At 36.1% G+C, this 16667-nt stretch overlaps 2 protein-coding genes across 2 annotated transcripts; one reads left to right on the top strand and one right to left on the bottom strand.

The window, feature by feature from the left end:
- Nucleotides 1–777: 777 nt before the first annotated feature.
- cst3 (cystatin C (amyloid angiopathy and cerebral hemorrhage)) lies at nt 778–3234 on the bottom strand. The gene is made up of 3 exons (XM_007238510.3): nt 2891–3234; nt 1177–1287; nt 778–1086 (listed from the first exon to the last, which is right to left on the bottom strand). The coding sequence occupies exons 1-3, from the start codon at nt 3089–3091 to the stop codon at nt 1009–1011; spliced, it is 390 nt and encodes a 129-aa protein (XP_007238572.1). The 5' UTR covers nt 3092–3234; the 3' UTR covers nt 778–1008.
- A 5835-nt stretch (nt 3235–9069) lies between these two features.
- On the top strand, nt 9070–16251 carry ephx5 (epoxide hydrolase 5). Its single transcript, XM_022685264.2, has 9 exons — nt 9070–9217; nt 11259–11469; nt 12377–12557; nt 12712–12921; nt 13489–13618; nt 13806–14020; nt 14701–14809; nt 15019–15144; nt 15375–16251. The coding sequence occupies exons 1-9, from the start codon at nt 9195–9197 to the stop codon at nt 15583–15585; spliced, it is 1416 nt and encodes a 471-aa protein (XP_022540985.2). The 5' UTR covers nt 9070–9194; the 3' UTR covers nt 15586–16251.
- The last annotated feature ends 416 nt before the right edge of the window (nt 16252–16667 follow it).

Below are 16667 nucleotides of genomic sequence, written 5' to 3'. Positions count from 1 at the left end.
GTGACGATATACATATACATATATGTAACATGGTTAAACATCTCTTGGTAACACTGAGGCCTGAAACTCGTTCTTGTTTTTTCACTTTTGTTTTCAGAAACAAATGATTTAAAAACCTTTTAAAATGAGCTCTGCTCAAGAGTCTTCGTTTCTTGCCATTTTCACACAATACCGAGGGGTGTGAAAATCACTGGTAAGATGTCGCAACAAGCAACCAAAGTAAAACCCACAAATAAAAGTATTTTCTATGTTAAAAGTGACTATTTGCACTATATTACTATAGTTTAATGTGCAATTATGGTCGTATTCTTTATAAAAAGCATAAAAAAGGTCGCTAGTAGTTTGTCTCTCCTTAGCTTGCTAGCTTATCCAACTTTCCCATTCCACCTTAAATGGTGCAACAGATGGCAGGGGCTGCAGCATTTAAGGTGGAACGGAAAAATAAAATAAAATTAAGGCTAAACAAAGCTAATTTCAGCTCTGCATAACAGAAGAATAAGGAGTGGACAATAATAATAGATTTCTGCACTCTCTCCCCCCTTTCTGAAGACATACAAAAAAAATATGCCCTAAAGTTAACTAGTTAATCAGCAGCAGCAGCTAGGTTACTGAACTTTAGCGCTCCTGATGACGTATCGAATCGGATGCTTAAGAGTTTCCCAATTCATAGGTGGGGAAGGATTTCACCCCATCCTCTTCTAACTATGAAATATGATTGACACTAAATGTCAATCAATAAATATGGAATAAATGAAATAAACATGAAACACAGAGAACTCTTTTTAGCAGTCTTTTAATAGTAAATTTAATTACCAACTACTATTTCCAATACTGTGGTTTTAATTATACAAAAAAGCAGTCAAATATGTTAGGTTGTTTACAGGATATATCATTTTAGTTAGCAATCTGAACCAAGTTTAAGATTAAACTGCTGATACTGTAGAAATACATCACATTCATATAAGGTCAGAACTTATTGCAGCAGAGAGGAATTCCCTGCCCTGTTCTTTACTGGCAGGTATTCTCCACCAGCTTGATGCTGTTCAGCCATGGCTGGCTCCAGACGGAAAACTTGCAGGTCTGGGGCTTTAGGGAAGAGACAGAAAACAGAGTTAAATCCAGGCTGAACACAAAATAACAGTGTTAATGAGAGTAAGCTTGAGGTGTTTAACCTACCTGTGCTGTGTTTGGGTCCAATTCGATGGCACACACCTCCTCCACCCCACCCTTTCTGCAGCCAGTTCTGGCCATCTCAACTGTGAAGATGTACTTCAGTCCAGACACAACCTAAAAGCAGAAACCAAATTTAATCATTGGGTTCATAAACTGACGCATCGTTCTGGGAAAACAAAAAGAAATCTCTCTTAGTAAGTTGGTTAGTTTACTCATGGAGGTGTAGGAGTATGTGGGATGGGTGTTCATTACCACATATTATAAGTATTATAAAGTTCTTTGTGGTTTGTAAAGTTTTTTAAAGTAAAGTTTGTAAAGTGGCATTTTTATGGCATTCCTTCCTTTTAACCATAACACAGTCAAATCAAACATTTAATATGGATTTCCACCATTTTTTCCAACTCTTCATTAGCATTAGCTGCTAACTGCAACACCCTTGTTCCTTACTAGTGTCTCTTAAAATGTGTCTTATAATCCAGTGCACTTTATGTATGAAAATAGTCCGGAAGATAAACATTTATTGGTAGTGCGGTTTACAATCCAGTGGGATTGTAACCTTTAATAAACCCTAGTTCACATTCAGGATGTTCAAAACTATATGAAAGAATGAAAAAAAAAAAAAAAAAAAAACTGATGGCATGATAAAAAATTAACAATTTTATTTTTATTCTCTCTCTCTGAATATACATATCTGAGAAGTAAGAACTGTTATATTATTTATATATACTAGAGACAGATTATATCGGTCCAGTATAATTTACTTTGCTTTAATCCTGGATATATGGAGATATTTGAATGCATTATTATTATCATGATATTCTGGATCATTGACTTCTGATAAAATTGCATGGACATCACATTTTGGGCCTGGTGTCCTCTTATGAGGCCATTATTCTGTCACCTAGTGGTGCCAGAAGAGTTTAACACATTAAAGTTTCGATTTTCTTCAGAAATTTAAATACAAAGTAAATGCAGTAAATAATTATGTTTTTCACTTTGTTATGTCTCTTCGTGTTGAAGCAGCACTTCAAATGAGCCATATTGCTCAAAGGGGCACAACTGTTGTTTCTACTTTCGTTTTGCACTCAGACAAAAAATCCTGATGTGTTCAGGCAAAAAAATAAATGTTTGGCACACCATTACTAATTGCGACTACATAGTTTAATATGTCATGTTACACAAAGTCCTCATAAGTGGACATCATTTTTCTCTGAAACTATATAATGTAAAAATATAATTCTCTGTTTTTACACTAATCAGGTGCCAATTAGTCCAAATAGCAAAGAGAAATAAAATAATAATAATAATAATAATAATAATAATAAAAAAATGTATGCCATGAACGACTTTGGGTCTTAGGAGGTTAATTTAATGTTTTTTTTTAATCATGTTATAATCGCCATGAGTATCATTATCGAAAAAATATGAAATATTGTGATATTATTTTAGGGTCATATTGCCCACTCCTAGTTGAAACAACAATAACAGACATTACTTCAACCACATTTTAATGTTAAAAGACAAACATGTGCCAGCTGGGTAAACCCATGTAACCCTGACAGTAAGTGTAACAAAAAAAATTGTGAAGGACAGACACAATAATGGACATTTCCATAGAAAGGCCTGGATTTAAGCTCAGGGAGAGACTGGGCCGCTGGTTCTGATAGAGATACAGTTGTATTAAAGCCAGTAAAGCCAGTCCCGCGGTGTGTTTTACCTGTTTCTGGACGCTGATGACTTTAGAGACCTCTCTGATGTACATGTCGTTGCTGGCCTTGTTGTGCTGAACCACCGCGAACTGAAGCGCGTTCTGGACTCCCTCCTCGTTCAGATCCGCCGGCACCGGACCTCCGACCAGCCCGGCGCTCGCCACGGCCAGGCAGAGGGCCAGCAGCGGGGCGACCACCTTCCAGAACATGCTGCTGTCTGATCGGATTAAAAAACTGCCAAAAACAGGCTAAAAACAAGCTAAAAACGGCCTAAAAGAGGCTAAAAACAGAGTAACTGTCAAATCACGAAGACAGCAAAACAACAGCGCGGAGACCGGATTATATAAACACCGAGCCCCGCAGAGGGGCGGGGGGAGGAGAGTAGGCAGGGCTTAGTTTCCTCCAATCAGGAGCCGTGCTGAAATCTGATTGGTTGATGTGTGGACGCTCCAAAATGAGTCAGTGCAGATTTTTGAAGTCTTGCCAAGAGTTAGACAAACAATAAAAAAAATAATAAAAAATGAGATTTTAGTGTGAATTTATGACTTTTATTAGTCTTTTTTATTTTATATATTTTCAAATTTGTTATAATAAAAAAAAAACAGTTAATTTTGATCTATTCACCAAAGAATAGAAAATCTTATTGTGAATGTATTACTTTTATTTTGCATTGTTTTTTAATTTTATGTCTTTTCAATTTTTTAGGAGAAAATTAAGTTGTGACTTTCAAATTACTCAGAAAATAGTTTTTGATCTATTCACTAAAGAAGAGAAAAAAAAACATAACTGTAAATTCATGACTTATATTTTTTTATTTATTTTTTTAATATATGACTTTTAAAGATTGTTAGGAGAAAGTTATCCTGTTGTTCCAACCTTACTCAGCAAATAGTTTTGGTCTATCCACTAAAAAAAAGACAAAAACTTTTGCTTAGCTTTTCCTTTTTTACTTTTATAACCTCATGTGCTGTTAAATTGTCGAGTCCTATTGTATGTACATTGTACGTTACTCAATAAAGCATAAAAAATAAATACATAAATAAATAATTAAAAAAAAACATTATGGGGGGACCGAAAGTCTTTGTACATGAAAAACGGCCAGATATAATGAGGTAATGAGTCATAAATAAATCTAAAGGTTTGGTTGTATTGCTGTAAAGTTGCAGAGCAGGTTTAATGTTGATACCAGACGTGTACAAAACACGACACAGCTGATGTCCATTAAGTCGTACACGCCGTACTGTTTTCTTTAATGTGTTTTTTTTTGTTGCCATGTCCAGAGTGAAGCCTGGTTAACCTAACTGATTTTTTTTAAGTGGTTAAATTACTCAGTGTTTGTAAATATATGTATTTCTTAAAGTCTAAGGTTTTATTTTTTTATTATGTAGTAGTTTTTATGAAAATATTTAACTATTTAAACTTGTCCAAGAACTCCCTGTCATTTTCTATTTAATATACTTTATGAAAAGAAATGAAATTATTACTTTTCCAGTAGCATTAAGGTGCACACAATATGTGCATCAATATGCAAAGTAGTGCATTAACAATATTCTTCATTCATATTAAAAATTATGTTTAAAAAACACATACTTAAATCCTCATAAGTTTGCAGAAAATATACGAAAAAAGCACTCAAAAACACAATTAATGCTTTTATGTTGTATTTAAATATAGCTTAATTACAATTGAAATATAGTTAAGTTGCCATAAGTTGTTCCAAAATAGTACATTTAGTATGTATTTAAGTACGTATTTATTTCTATGTTAAAGTATCATTTATATGTAGCCTGATAAATATGATGCTTAGTTGAAGAAAAAAGAAAACACGTTTTTCTTTTTGTTAAAAAGGTAAAATATTATGGCCCAATTGCTTTAATTGTTAATAAAATGGGAGGAAATGTTGCAGTATGAAGTGTTCACACTGTTTTGTAATGTGTTCCACATTTGTGATGCAATAACATCATGATATAATTAGGGAACAGCAGGATTTTCATGCTGACTAAGTAAACACACAGTTTGTTCAGTCGACCACAGTATTTGATTATGTAAGAGGTGCAGGAATTTGTTAATCATTTTGAGGGAAATCATGCTGAGACCTGCCCTAGACTGTGGTCTTATCTGTCTCCCTGAGGAGAACAAGAACAGAACCCTGTGGCTATTTTCACCACCACATCATTTTTCAGATAATGCAAAAGCATTCCACATATTCTCTGTCGTCTTTTTTATCAACAGCCATAGCAGTCCTCCCGTCTCCCGCCTTAACCATGTGAAATTCCATATTTAGTCAAAATGCACTTTCAAATAAAAAAATAAATAAATTAGTGCGATTTCTGCAACACATTCGTAAGTATTTATTTTTATTTTTATAGGACTCCCTATCACTAGCGATGCCCCAACACCATTAGGTTAAAGACTAGCACACGCCTCCTCCGACACATGTGAAGTCAGACTCCGCCTCTTTTAGAACTGCTGCTGATGCTGTAGCATTGCAAGGTAGAATCACAGCGCTAACTCGGTTCTGATACATCAGCTCACAAACGCAGCCTTGTGCTGATCCACATCATCCTAGGAGTGATGAGGGGAAAGAGTGCCATCTACTGTACCCACCCAGAGAGAGAGCAAGACCTGCTGTGCTCTCTCAGGGCTCCGGGAGCTGATGGCAAGCTGCATGACCAGGATTCGAACCAGATAAATCTTTTGGACATGGTTAACATAAGGCTTCTGCTTTGCACAGATTGTACTACATTCTCAGGTTTTTAATGATATTGACCATTTCACACCAAAGCTCCGCTAATGGCTTTGTTGAAATGACTGATTAAACAGACATTGAGTTCCAAGAATATAAAAGCTTAAATAGGTTGAACTTAATATTATTCCTATTGTTGTTAGAGTAAAAATAAAGAAGTTAAGTTCCATGAACGTCAATTCTTAATTCATTTGATCATGCCTTGAATTGATTTTATGTAACTTTCTTATTATTAATTACAACAATTAAATACATTGTTTGGAACTTCTCAAACTCATTTTCAAAGGCAGCATTGTTTGCCCTTTTATACAGGACAAAGAAGGGGATTGACTACACACTGATGATGAGGGAGCGGATATACCAAATATGCAAATAATGACTGTGCAAAATTCTTAACATAATAACCACACAAAATATTGAGCAACAATTTTGTATAAATAAGCACATTTCAAAAAGTACCTTCTGAGGTTAAATCTTCTCATTTTAATGTGTAAACATTACTGGACTATAGAATCATTTTTAAGGGTGTAGACTGTAAATGGAGTAGTTTTTAAAAGTCATACAGACGGCAGGCTTGTACTGACCTGTGGGTTTTTCACAGAGCACCAGATACAGTCATAAAATAAGGGAAAGTTATGCGGATATGATGTGGATGATACAGTGCAAGGTGGAACATGTCCATGTCTGCAGTGCCCCAGAAAACAAATAATATATAAAAGTGTACTGAATCAGACTGAAAGATATACTGATAGTGGCTAGGTGATACTCAGGGATAAAGACAATGAGAACATGATAAGGCATGATAATCTCAAGCCTGGCAACAATAATACTGTGCAAAATATTGTTGAAACTGATCGCCTGTATGTGTTAAATAATATGCATTTATAAGAAACTCTTTGCAAATAAGTGCAAAAAAAATACATTACCACCTCTGTTCTGAAAAATAGTAATAAATGTAAATAATGCTATGATCTGCAAATCTCAGGATTATATTTGATTTCCAATAGAAAATAAAACACACGTGATACACTGAAAAACATGAACTCTTTTAGAACTTTAATGGCTCTGTGTTCTATTGTGAATAAAATGTGGGTCTATGAGATTTTGCATTTTGTTTTATTTAAGTTTTACACAGGGGTTTTACTGGGCTTCAATAAATTATAATTATTAACTATAATTCTACCTTTATATTATTTATTTAACTGAGCAAAATAAATATTGAACTGGCTATTGAGAATATTATTATATTCGGTCATAATGAAGCCTGTGTACTGGCATTGTGATGGTGAAGTGCGTCTTTTACAATCCATATAAGCCTAATTTATACTTCAGAAGAAAAGCAGCTACTCCACACCTATTGAAAAGTGTGGGATTGACGCCAGGAGAGACGAATATACGTCACTTAGTCTTTTGACGACTGATAATTTTCTCTCCTGAAGTGTAAATTAGGCTTAATGCTGCCGTTGTTTACGCTTTTGGTTCTTTTGAAGATAACAGTGGTCTTAAGGCTCGGGCCCATAGTGATTGTACTGGACCTTGATTAATGTTTTGGTCTGGGCTGAGTCACACAGACTGCTTCTCAATGCTGTGGATATAATTATACATTCATCCTTTAAATAATAGTCGCACCCAGAAGAAATATTTGGATTGCAAATATATTCAAAAGGAAGATAAATATTAGTGAAAGTAGTGGTGTTAAATGAATCAAATTAAGCACATTAGAATTCTGCTATCATACATACTGTCTTCCTAAAGGCTAAGCTTTTAATAATGGGTATTTAAATGTTTATAAAAGAATCAGTGTTATAAATGTTTAGATTTATATTATTGGTGCCAATTCCTTAAAAAAATGTTGTATTAATCATGACAATATTCTGTGACTAAGCCATGTATAAAATCATGATTACATTTTTTTAATGATGGTACTGACCTGTATTTTGGGGAAATGGACAGAAATGTAGTGTGATTTACACCTGGCAGACAAGATCCTTTTTAAAAAAAATTCATAATATTTTAGAGTAGATTAACTGTATTATAATATGTCATTGCAGTTTTGATGGTTTTTAAACTAGAATATTTTAATATGCTGAGTTTAACTGACAGTTTTATTGGAGAAAATAAACACTAGTGTAGCTCCATATCCCACACTCAACAGCCTGAAATGTGCTGAAATCAGCTGTGTGTATTTGTAGGTGTAGTTGTAGAGGAGTTGTAGAGTTTCCCAATGAGGTCCTGTGATAATCCATCACATGCAGCTCCAATATTCTCACACAGTTTCTGCAGATTTTGCGGAACAGGTGAAGTGTTGACAGGGTGTCCATTAGCATCCCACACATTTTTAATTGTGGATCGGTTTGGTGATGTGGCTGGATAGACACAGCATCTGTGTGTTCAAGACAAGCTCTTGAGACGGAAGCAGTTTACAGACAATCAGTGGGAATTTAGTGGGATCACTCTTCTCCACCATGCTACAAAAACAGCACAGGCAAAACCAGGAATCCGGTATGATGGTTACCAACAAAAACCAAAACGGGTCTTTATTGTGTTTTGAATGGGAACGCTGGTTAGCCAGCATGACTATGACTATGACTATGCATGACTATGATGAAATTTCACAATCACAATCTTACACACAGTCATATCCCGTCAGACACATCAAGAGGACAAAACAGCATCCAGTCAAACAGTTTAGTTGTTATTTATGTATTTTCAGAGGTGTCAAGTAGTGAAGTATAAATATATTGTTACCTTATTTAAGCACAACGTTTGATTATCTATACTTTGTATACATTTTAAAAATAGCCTTGTTACTTCTATTTCATTTCATACTTCTATTTCATTTTCTTTCTGGCTTCTCAATGTTAAAAAAGTGCACATTAAAGAGGCACTAAACCTGACCTTTAAAAAACGCTTTTATTGTGGGCATTTCTGTCTGTGCGGTACCCTATCAGGTTTACCTGTGCTATAGGCGATAATGACGTGTCCACGTATTTAAGCATGCAAACACATCACAATATGCAAATCAGTTAATCAATAATTCCGCCCCGCCTTGGTGACCATCTGTATCTTAGCTATCAGAAACACTCCTTAGCTATCACCCTGCCCCGCCCCTAAACCCATACATCACCCAGTGCCCCTCCCAAACTACCCCTCACATTTTTTTTGTATTTTTCAAATTTAAGGGGAAGGTGGGGGTGGTTTCAGCTAAAATCAAGGCAGTGTGTAGTTAAATGATACGCTTTAATATATTAGTAATATATGTAAAATATGTTTAAGTTTTGGTTTAATAGGAGGGAAATGTATTAAAATAAAGCCTGCTGTGCTAAGTAACATTTTCTAGACACCTGAACACACAACCCCTCCCTCACACACACACACACACACACACACACACACACACACACACACACACACACACACCTTGTTTCGTGTGTACAATGTGAAGTGTGTGACCTTTGGACCGGGGCTAGTTGTGAGGGGAGCGGTGCGCGTGCTCAGGCCGACAGTGCGAGCTCAGTTCCCGGGTGAATAGTTGTTGTTAGGTCGGTGGATTCTGAGAGGAGATTATGCAGGCTGTGGAGAATATCCAGTGAGTACAGAACTTCAGCTCTGTTATAACGGGGTTTTTACACACGCCGGGTCTGAAAACATTGAGATTTTCAGCGCGTTTATGTTAATATTCAAAGTTTTACATATTTACTGCAGGAGCGGGTAACGTTACTGTACTGCAGCTCAGATTAGCTTAGCTTAGCTTAGCCTAGCCTCCACCCAGCGCACCCAGTTCACTATCACACTGCTAACTGTAGCACTATTGCAACAAGTGTGAGTGAGAGTGTGAAACTGTGTGAGTGAGTGAGTGTGTTTGGGTGTATGCGTGTTTGTGGGAGTGTGTGTGTGTGTGTGTGTGTGTGTTTTTGTTTAGGTGAGCATATGTGTGTGAGTGTCTGTGGGTGTGTGTATAAGAGAGTGTGTGTGTGTTTTTGTGTTTGTGTATATGTTGAAGTGAATGTGATTGTGTGAGTGAGAGTACATGTTAGTGTTGGTGAGTGTGTGTGTTAGTGTGAGAGTGTGTGTTTGAACTTATTTACACAATTTAACTACGCTATTTACTCTGCTTTTGTGTCTCAAACATTTTACATCCTCTAATTAAGGTTTAGATCAGTCACCCTGATAGCAAAAAAACACTGATTATGCATTCGTTGTTGGTTATATTACATATTTTAGTGTTCATGATGAGAAAAAAATGTTATTTACCATTATCTCGTATGCACCGGTTAGATGAATAGCTCTTCTACATTTTCAATGCTTTTGCTAACCACACTTTTTTAAAATGATTTTTATTATTATTATTGTTAACATACATGTATTTTATAAAGTAAAGTTTATTACAAACAGTAATACAAACATAAAAAAGTTTTTAAAAATCTGCACAAATAAACAAGTTCTGATGTCATAGATTAATGTTGTTTTAATTAAAGATGGAAAAATAAATGTTTTATTCAATTCACTGTTTCTATAAGGTTAGCTAGCCATGGCCCACTCCAGTCAGTAGTCACGCTGCCAACTGTTGCGCAACTGCAAGTGTGTGTGTGTGTGTGTGACTGTAATACTGAAGGTCTTTCCGGTCTGTGTTCAGTGAACTCGTTCACACATAAAATGGACGACACTGTTCACCTCCAGACAGCAAGAATATGTTAAAACAACATTCATTTTATAATACATATGTATATCTTTTTTGTATTTTATTCGTATAGCTTGTATTATGTTTCTGCAGTATAGAAAAAATGAAAAAAATAAATAAAGAATATTAGTATAATAATTGATATAGTTAAAGGGAAGAACCTTTCACCTAAAAAACAAAAAAATACAGAATAGATTATGGCAATTGCAATGGTAAAACAGTAAATATAACAGTGTGCAGAGTCACATCAACATGATAATTGATAATTCTTCATTGGAGAAGTGTGTAGCGTCATGAACAGTGTTTAATCATCCTGTTCAAAGTGCACTAGGAGAAAAGGCAACTTTTTATTGATGTAAACTTATTTGATCTTATCAGCCAAACAGATATCAAAAAAGCTAGTTTAACCGGGTATCAAAATATCTATGGTCTAAGGTTATAAAAATGATTTATAAATTATCATGAATAGGGGTGGGCGATATGGCCCTAAAATAATATCACGGTACTCTTGGAGATTTGACAAAACCCTGAAAAAAAAAAATTAAGAATACTAAAAACTGCAAAAAAGTAGTACCTTGGGGTGGGTGATTTGGCACGATATTTGAAGGTATATATCATTTACGATACAATATGGCACGCCCCTGATCCAGAATATATTTAAAAAATATATAAATACAGAAAGAATTATGGTTATTATTAAACACTGAATTTAATGTTAGCTTAATAAGTGTAACAGAATATTAAAAAAATGTTTTTTTTATACACAGCCTCAAGGCAGAGGACCAATTTTTACCAGTCCGCCGGCAGAGTTTTTAGACTACTCTAAAGCTTTATTTCTCTTCATATAAAAAAAGACATATCAAACAACAATAGAGAAGGAAGTTACAGTTTCTGCTATTCTTATCCATATTGATGTTTGGTTCATCAAACATTCTCTTCTCTTTTGCAGAAAAGTCCTCTCTGAGCTCGACCCCTGCAAATTAAAAGTACTGGCTCTCTCCTCTGTTGGGGTTGGAGGACTTTTGTGCTATCTGGCATGGAGGAGGCAGCCGAAGAAGATCCCGTTTGGAGATGGTTGGTGGAGGGTTGGAGAGAAGCCCTTTGCTGAAGACAGAACTATACGTCCTTTTGTTGTGGAGACGTCTGAAGACGTGATACAGGTAGAGGAGAAGTAAAAATGCAACAGTGTGGAAAGTTTGTTGGCCATGCCAGTGTGTAACGTATATTATAAAAGCTTCAGTTCTTTTTCAGGCATAATTGAAGAAGACCTACAAAATAGAGAGTGAAACTTTTAGCATACTGAGCTTTTTTTTTTTAAAGCTTTTATTTTATATTTTCTCCCATTTTTTCTCCACAATTTATCTGGCCAGTTTTCTCTCCCTTTCAGCTGCTACTCCTCTATATAATCCCCATCACTAGCACCAGCCTCTTCCGATACATATAAAGTCAGACTCCGCCTCTTTTTGAACTGCTGCTGATGCTGTAGCATTGCCGAGTAGCATCACAGCGCTAACGCTCGGAGGAAAGTGCAGTGACTGGTTCTGATACATCAGCTCACAGACGCAGCCTTGTGCTGATCCATATCACCCTAGGAGTGATGAGGGGGGGGGGGGAAGATCTCCATCTACTGTACCCATCCAGAGAGAGCAAGACCAATTGTGCGAGCTGCATGACCAGGATTCGAACCAGCGATCTCCCGATCATATTGGCAGGTCTTTGGACCGCTGGACCAATCTGTGCCAAGTCTGAGCTTATTTTTACTGCAGAATTTGCTATGAAACTTATGACTGGTCGACTAGTTGACTACTTTTTTTTTTTTTTAATAACTCGTCGAGTAGTAAAAATAAAGTGCAACTTTCCCAGACGTGCCATCATGCATAAATGGCTATGCATTTTAGCCTAGTTTAGCCGCTTGTGTGATTCCATGTCCTACAGTACTCATATCGTTTAATCTTGTCGAGATTTCGCCAAGTTGTCCCAAGTTTAAATGTTGTGTGTTTACAACAGATTTCTGACTGATACAAAAAATATGTATTTACATTAATAATTAATCTCTGCTCCTTTCAGGATCTTTATGAGCGTATCGACAGAATGAGATACACAGACAGTCTGGAAGACGCCCGATTCCACTACGGCTTTAACTCCACCCATCTTAAAAAGGTGGCTTCCTATTGGAGGCATGAGTTTGACTGGGGGAAGCAGGTTAAGGTGCTCAACAAGTATCCTCACTTCAAAACCAACATTGAGGGTCAGTATGTTTACTTGTATGTTTACAGGCTCAGTTTTTCTATGACAACACAAATATTTTAATAAATTCAGTCCATCCTTAAATTATGATCCATCCAAAGAACATCTTATCATATTTTCGTCATGGTTTAATTAAGTTTAATGTGTCCTCAAAGGTCTGGACGTGCACTTCATACACGTGAAGCCGGTCCAGCGCGCCGGGCAGAAGGTTCTGCCCCTGATGCTGGTACACGGCTGGCCCGGATCCTTCTTCGAGTTCTATAAAATCATTCCTATGCTCACAAAGACTGATGGAGACTTCGTCTTCGAGGTCATCTGTCCCTCTATTCCAGGATACGGCTACTCTGAAGCTTCTCAGGTTCAAGGTCAGATATCTGACATACATCATGTGTAGAATGTAAAAGAAATCCAGTGTTGTTGTTTTATTCTATAAACTACAGACAACATTTCTCCCAAATTCCAAATAAAAATATTGTCATTTAAAAGAAATTATTTGGTGGAATAACCCTGGTTTTTAATCACAGTTTTCATGCGTCTTGGCATCATGTTCTTCTCCTCCGCCAGTCTTACACACTGCTTTTGGATAACTTTATGCTGCTTTACTCCTGGTGCAAAAATTCAAGCAGTTCAGTTTGGTGGTTTGATGGCTTGTGATCATCCATCTTCCTCTTGATTATATTCCAGAGGTTTTCAATTTGGTAAAATCAAAGAAACTCATCATTTTTAAGTGCTCTCTTATTTTTTTTTCCAGAGCTGTATAATAATTGTACCCGAAATGTTTATATTTGTCAGGCTTTCTTATAAAATTATCTTTTACATGTATCTATTTTTATTCAGTGTTGCACTCAGTTTCTGTTTATGCATTTAACACAATATTTACTGTATATTAATACATTTGACACAAAGTAAAATCCGATTTTTTTTAATGGCAGGATTCACTGCAATTGCTGCTGCACGTATCTTCCATAAACTGATGGACAGACTGGAGTTCACTGACTATTACATTCAAGGAGGAGACTGGGGAGCCTTCATCACCACCATCATGGCTCTAATAAAGCCTGAGTGAGGAATAATTTCACACATAGAGTATAAAGGTTATTTAGTGCTGGTGTTAGTTGTTAGAGGTTGGCCGAATGAAGATAAACTGAATACTGTGCATGCTGTTGTCAAAGAAAGACATTTTATATGGACTATATAAAATAAATAAATTTGCACTTTGTTTTACTTAGTTTTTTCTCTTTGATTGAAGGTGTGTTCGGGGACTGCACCTTAACATGGTAAACGCCAGGGCTGGAGGCGTGAAGGCTGTCATCTCTCTCCTGCTCGGCCGCTACTTTCCTTTCCTGGTCGGCTTCACCCGAGAAGACGTCTGCCGAATGTACCCTTTCATGCAGAAGAATGTGTATGAACTTCTGCGGGAGTCTGGATACATGCACATCCAAGCCACCAAACCCGACACTGCAGGTAGGAGAACTGCATCACTGAAAGCTCCATTCTAAATATTACTAGGTTTTGTCTTGACTTTAAACCTCAGGATCAACCCCAGAACCAAAAAACAGGTATATACATACAAATCTGGAATATAATTAAGAGGAAGATGGTTGATCACAAGCCATCAAACCACCAAACTGAACTGCTTGAATTTTTGCACCAGAAGTAAAGCAGCATAAAGTAATCCAAAAGCAGTGTGTAAGACTGGTGGAGGAGAAGAACATGATGCCAAGATGCATGAAAAAACTGTGATTAAAAACCAGGGTTATTCCACCAATTATTGATTTCTGAACTCTAACACTAAAACTTCATGAATATAAAACTTGTTTTCTTTGCATTATTATTTGTGGTCTGAAAGCTCTGCATCTTTTTTGTTATTTCAACCATTTCTCATTTTCTGTAAATAAATTCTCTAAATGACGATATTTTTATTTGTAATTTTGGAGAAATGTTGTCTGTAGTTTATAGAATAAAACAACAATGTTCATTTCACTCAAACATAAACCTATAAATAGCAAAATCAGAGAAACTGATTCAGAAACTGAAGTGGTTTCTTAAATTTTTCCAGAGCTGTTTATGTATATGTATGTATGCGTGTACACAGTAATGATTTTGGGGAATTGTAACCTGGTGGAGTGTGTCTCCCTCCGCAGGCTGTGGATTAAATGACTCTCCAGTTGGTCTGGCCGCCTACATCCTGGAGAAGTTCAGCTCCTGGACAGATTTTAAGAACAGGAACCTCGAGGATGGGGGTCTAGAGAGGTAAAAAAATAAAAAAGTCTCTCCAGTTGAAAATGAAATAGAATTTAATAATATTAAAGTGATATACACATTGTGTTAATCTAATAGTTGTGGCAACACATTAACACATTCATTTACATTCAAAGAGTAATTAAAAAATAACATAAAAGCATAGAATGGGCTGTTGCATTAATGCATCAGTTTAAATGAGAGTCTTTGTCCTGCCACAGGAAGTACAGCCTGGATGACCTTCTGACCAATATCATGATCTACTGGACTACAGGATCCATCATCCCATCCATGCGCTTCTACAAGGAGAACATGGGTTATGACTTCCAGAAAATAATGACCAATACGTAAGTTTAATGTTCCACATCTCTACAGGTGAACATCAGTATCTGGGAGGTGAAACGTTCTAACCATTAAACCACTGCATGCTGCTCGCATTTAATGCAACTCTTAATGCTTCTGCATTAAATGCTTAATGATTCTCTAAAGGGGCAGCCTTAGAAAATAACACACATTTGTTTGTTTTTTTGTTGAATAGTTAATAATTGATCATGATGTCTGTATGTTATTCCTCCAGCACAAAAGTCTCTGTACCGACCGGATTTGCAGCGTTCCCCCACGAGCTGATGCACTGCCCATGGGTCTGGGCCAGCTCACGGTTCCGAGACCTCCGCTCCTTCACCTACATGCCGCGAGGAGGGCACTTCGCGGCCTTCGAGGAGCCCAAGCTGCTGGCGCAGGACGTGCAGCAGTTTGTGAAGAAAGTGGAGAGCAGGAGGTCTAAATAACCAGTGTGTTATCGTGCATTGTGGGATTGCATTATTTTACAGGGAAATGAAAAAGAAAAAGCATGTTAAAGAATAGAAAGTATTATGATTTAAAACTTGAAAGCGTCCAAGACAAGAAACCAATAAGCATTCAATAAGCTGTTGCACTTCCTTTATATAGTTTATATATATATATAAATGCATTAAGAATGTTAATCACAGTTTTTTTGCTCACAACACTGCTTTTGTACTGATCATATACATATACAGATATCTTTTTGATTTGTATTCAAGTGAAGCAATGTATATTTGAGAAAGATTTAATTTTTACAATCATTACTATATAAAAATTAATAGTGTGTGGGTTTTTTTTGTATTATTATTCACAACATTTAGAGATAAGGATGGCTGCCTTTACTTTCACACCCTCTCCTTCACCCGGGTATTAATCCCACCACCACACTACAAAATGTAAAAGCTGCAAATGTAAACCATTTACAAATATACATAAAGCATCACAGTAAATATCAAAACATACAAAATAGACAGAACATCGCTATTGTTATGATATGGATGTTTTTTATTTCATTTTTCGTATTTGACACGATAAGTTCTGTTATATACCAGATATTTTTGTGTATGAAAGTGAAGAAATGTACATTTTGATAAAGAGTTAATTTCTACAAACTTGGCTGTGTGTATTTCTTTATTCGTCTTCTTTGTTTTAAATATACGGCTATTATTGCAGAAAAAAATCCAGATTTTATTTTATTTATGTATTTCCCTGAATTAGCTCTCTGTAGAAACGACCAATTTGCTGTGGTTTTAAATTGCCAAAAAATATTCTGGGGTGATGAGCGGGTTATTCCCACGCCTCAGTAATTTGTTCCCACGCCTTAATAAGTCCATGCAGTGGCCATGAATCTTATTTTTATGTTTTGTTTTTATTTATAAGCAATGCTTTTATTGCCCTAAACTAAGTTTAAACTCGCCTACGTGCGTTTTCCAATGTTTTTCTAGCTGCATGAGGCGGAAGTCGTGCATTGTGGGATTTGTAGTCCTTTGTTGTAACCAAGGCATCACACTTACAGTGTTTTACTTGT

The sequence above is a fragment of the Astyanax mexicanus genome, chromosome 7, assembly GCF_023375975.1.
Source record: "Astyanax mexicanus isolate ESR-SI-001 chromosome 7, AstMex3_surface, whole genome shotgun sequence".
NCBI classification, from domain to species: Eukaryota; Metazoa; Chordata; class Actinopteri; order Characiformes; family Acestrorhamphidae; genus Astyanax; species Astyanax mexicanus.
The sequence above is the reverse complement of the archived record's forward strand: the minus strand, read 5'-3'. Positions and strand labels throughout refer to the sequence as shown.

Coding starts and splice junctions, on each gene's coding strand:
- cst3 (XM_007238510.3), bottom strand. CDS start 3,091: ATGTTCTGGAAGGTGGTCGCCCCGCTGCTGGCCCTCTGCCTGGCCGTG. Junction 1,288..2,890: donor TCATCAGCGTCCAGAAACAG/GTAAAACACACC, acceptor TTCTGCTTTTAG/GTTGTGTCTGGACTGAAGTA. Junction 1,087..1,176: donor TGGACCCAAACACAGCACAG/GTAGGTTAAACA, acceptor TCTTCCCTAAAG/CCCCAGACCTGCAAGTTTTC.
- ephx5 (XM_022685264.2), top strand. CDS start 9,195: ATGCAGGCTGTGGAGAATATCCA. Junction 12,922..13,488: donor TGAAGCTTCTCAGGTTCAAG/GTCAGATATCTG, acceptor TTTTAATGGCAG/GATTCACTGCAATTGCTGCT. Junction 14,021..14,700: donor CACCAAACCCGACACTGCAG/GTAGGAGAACTG, acceptor CTCCCTCCGCAG/GCTGTGGATTAAATGACTCT.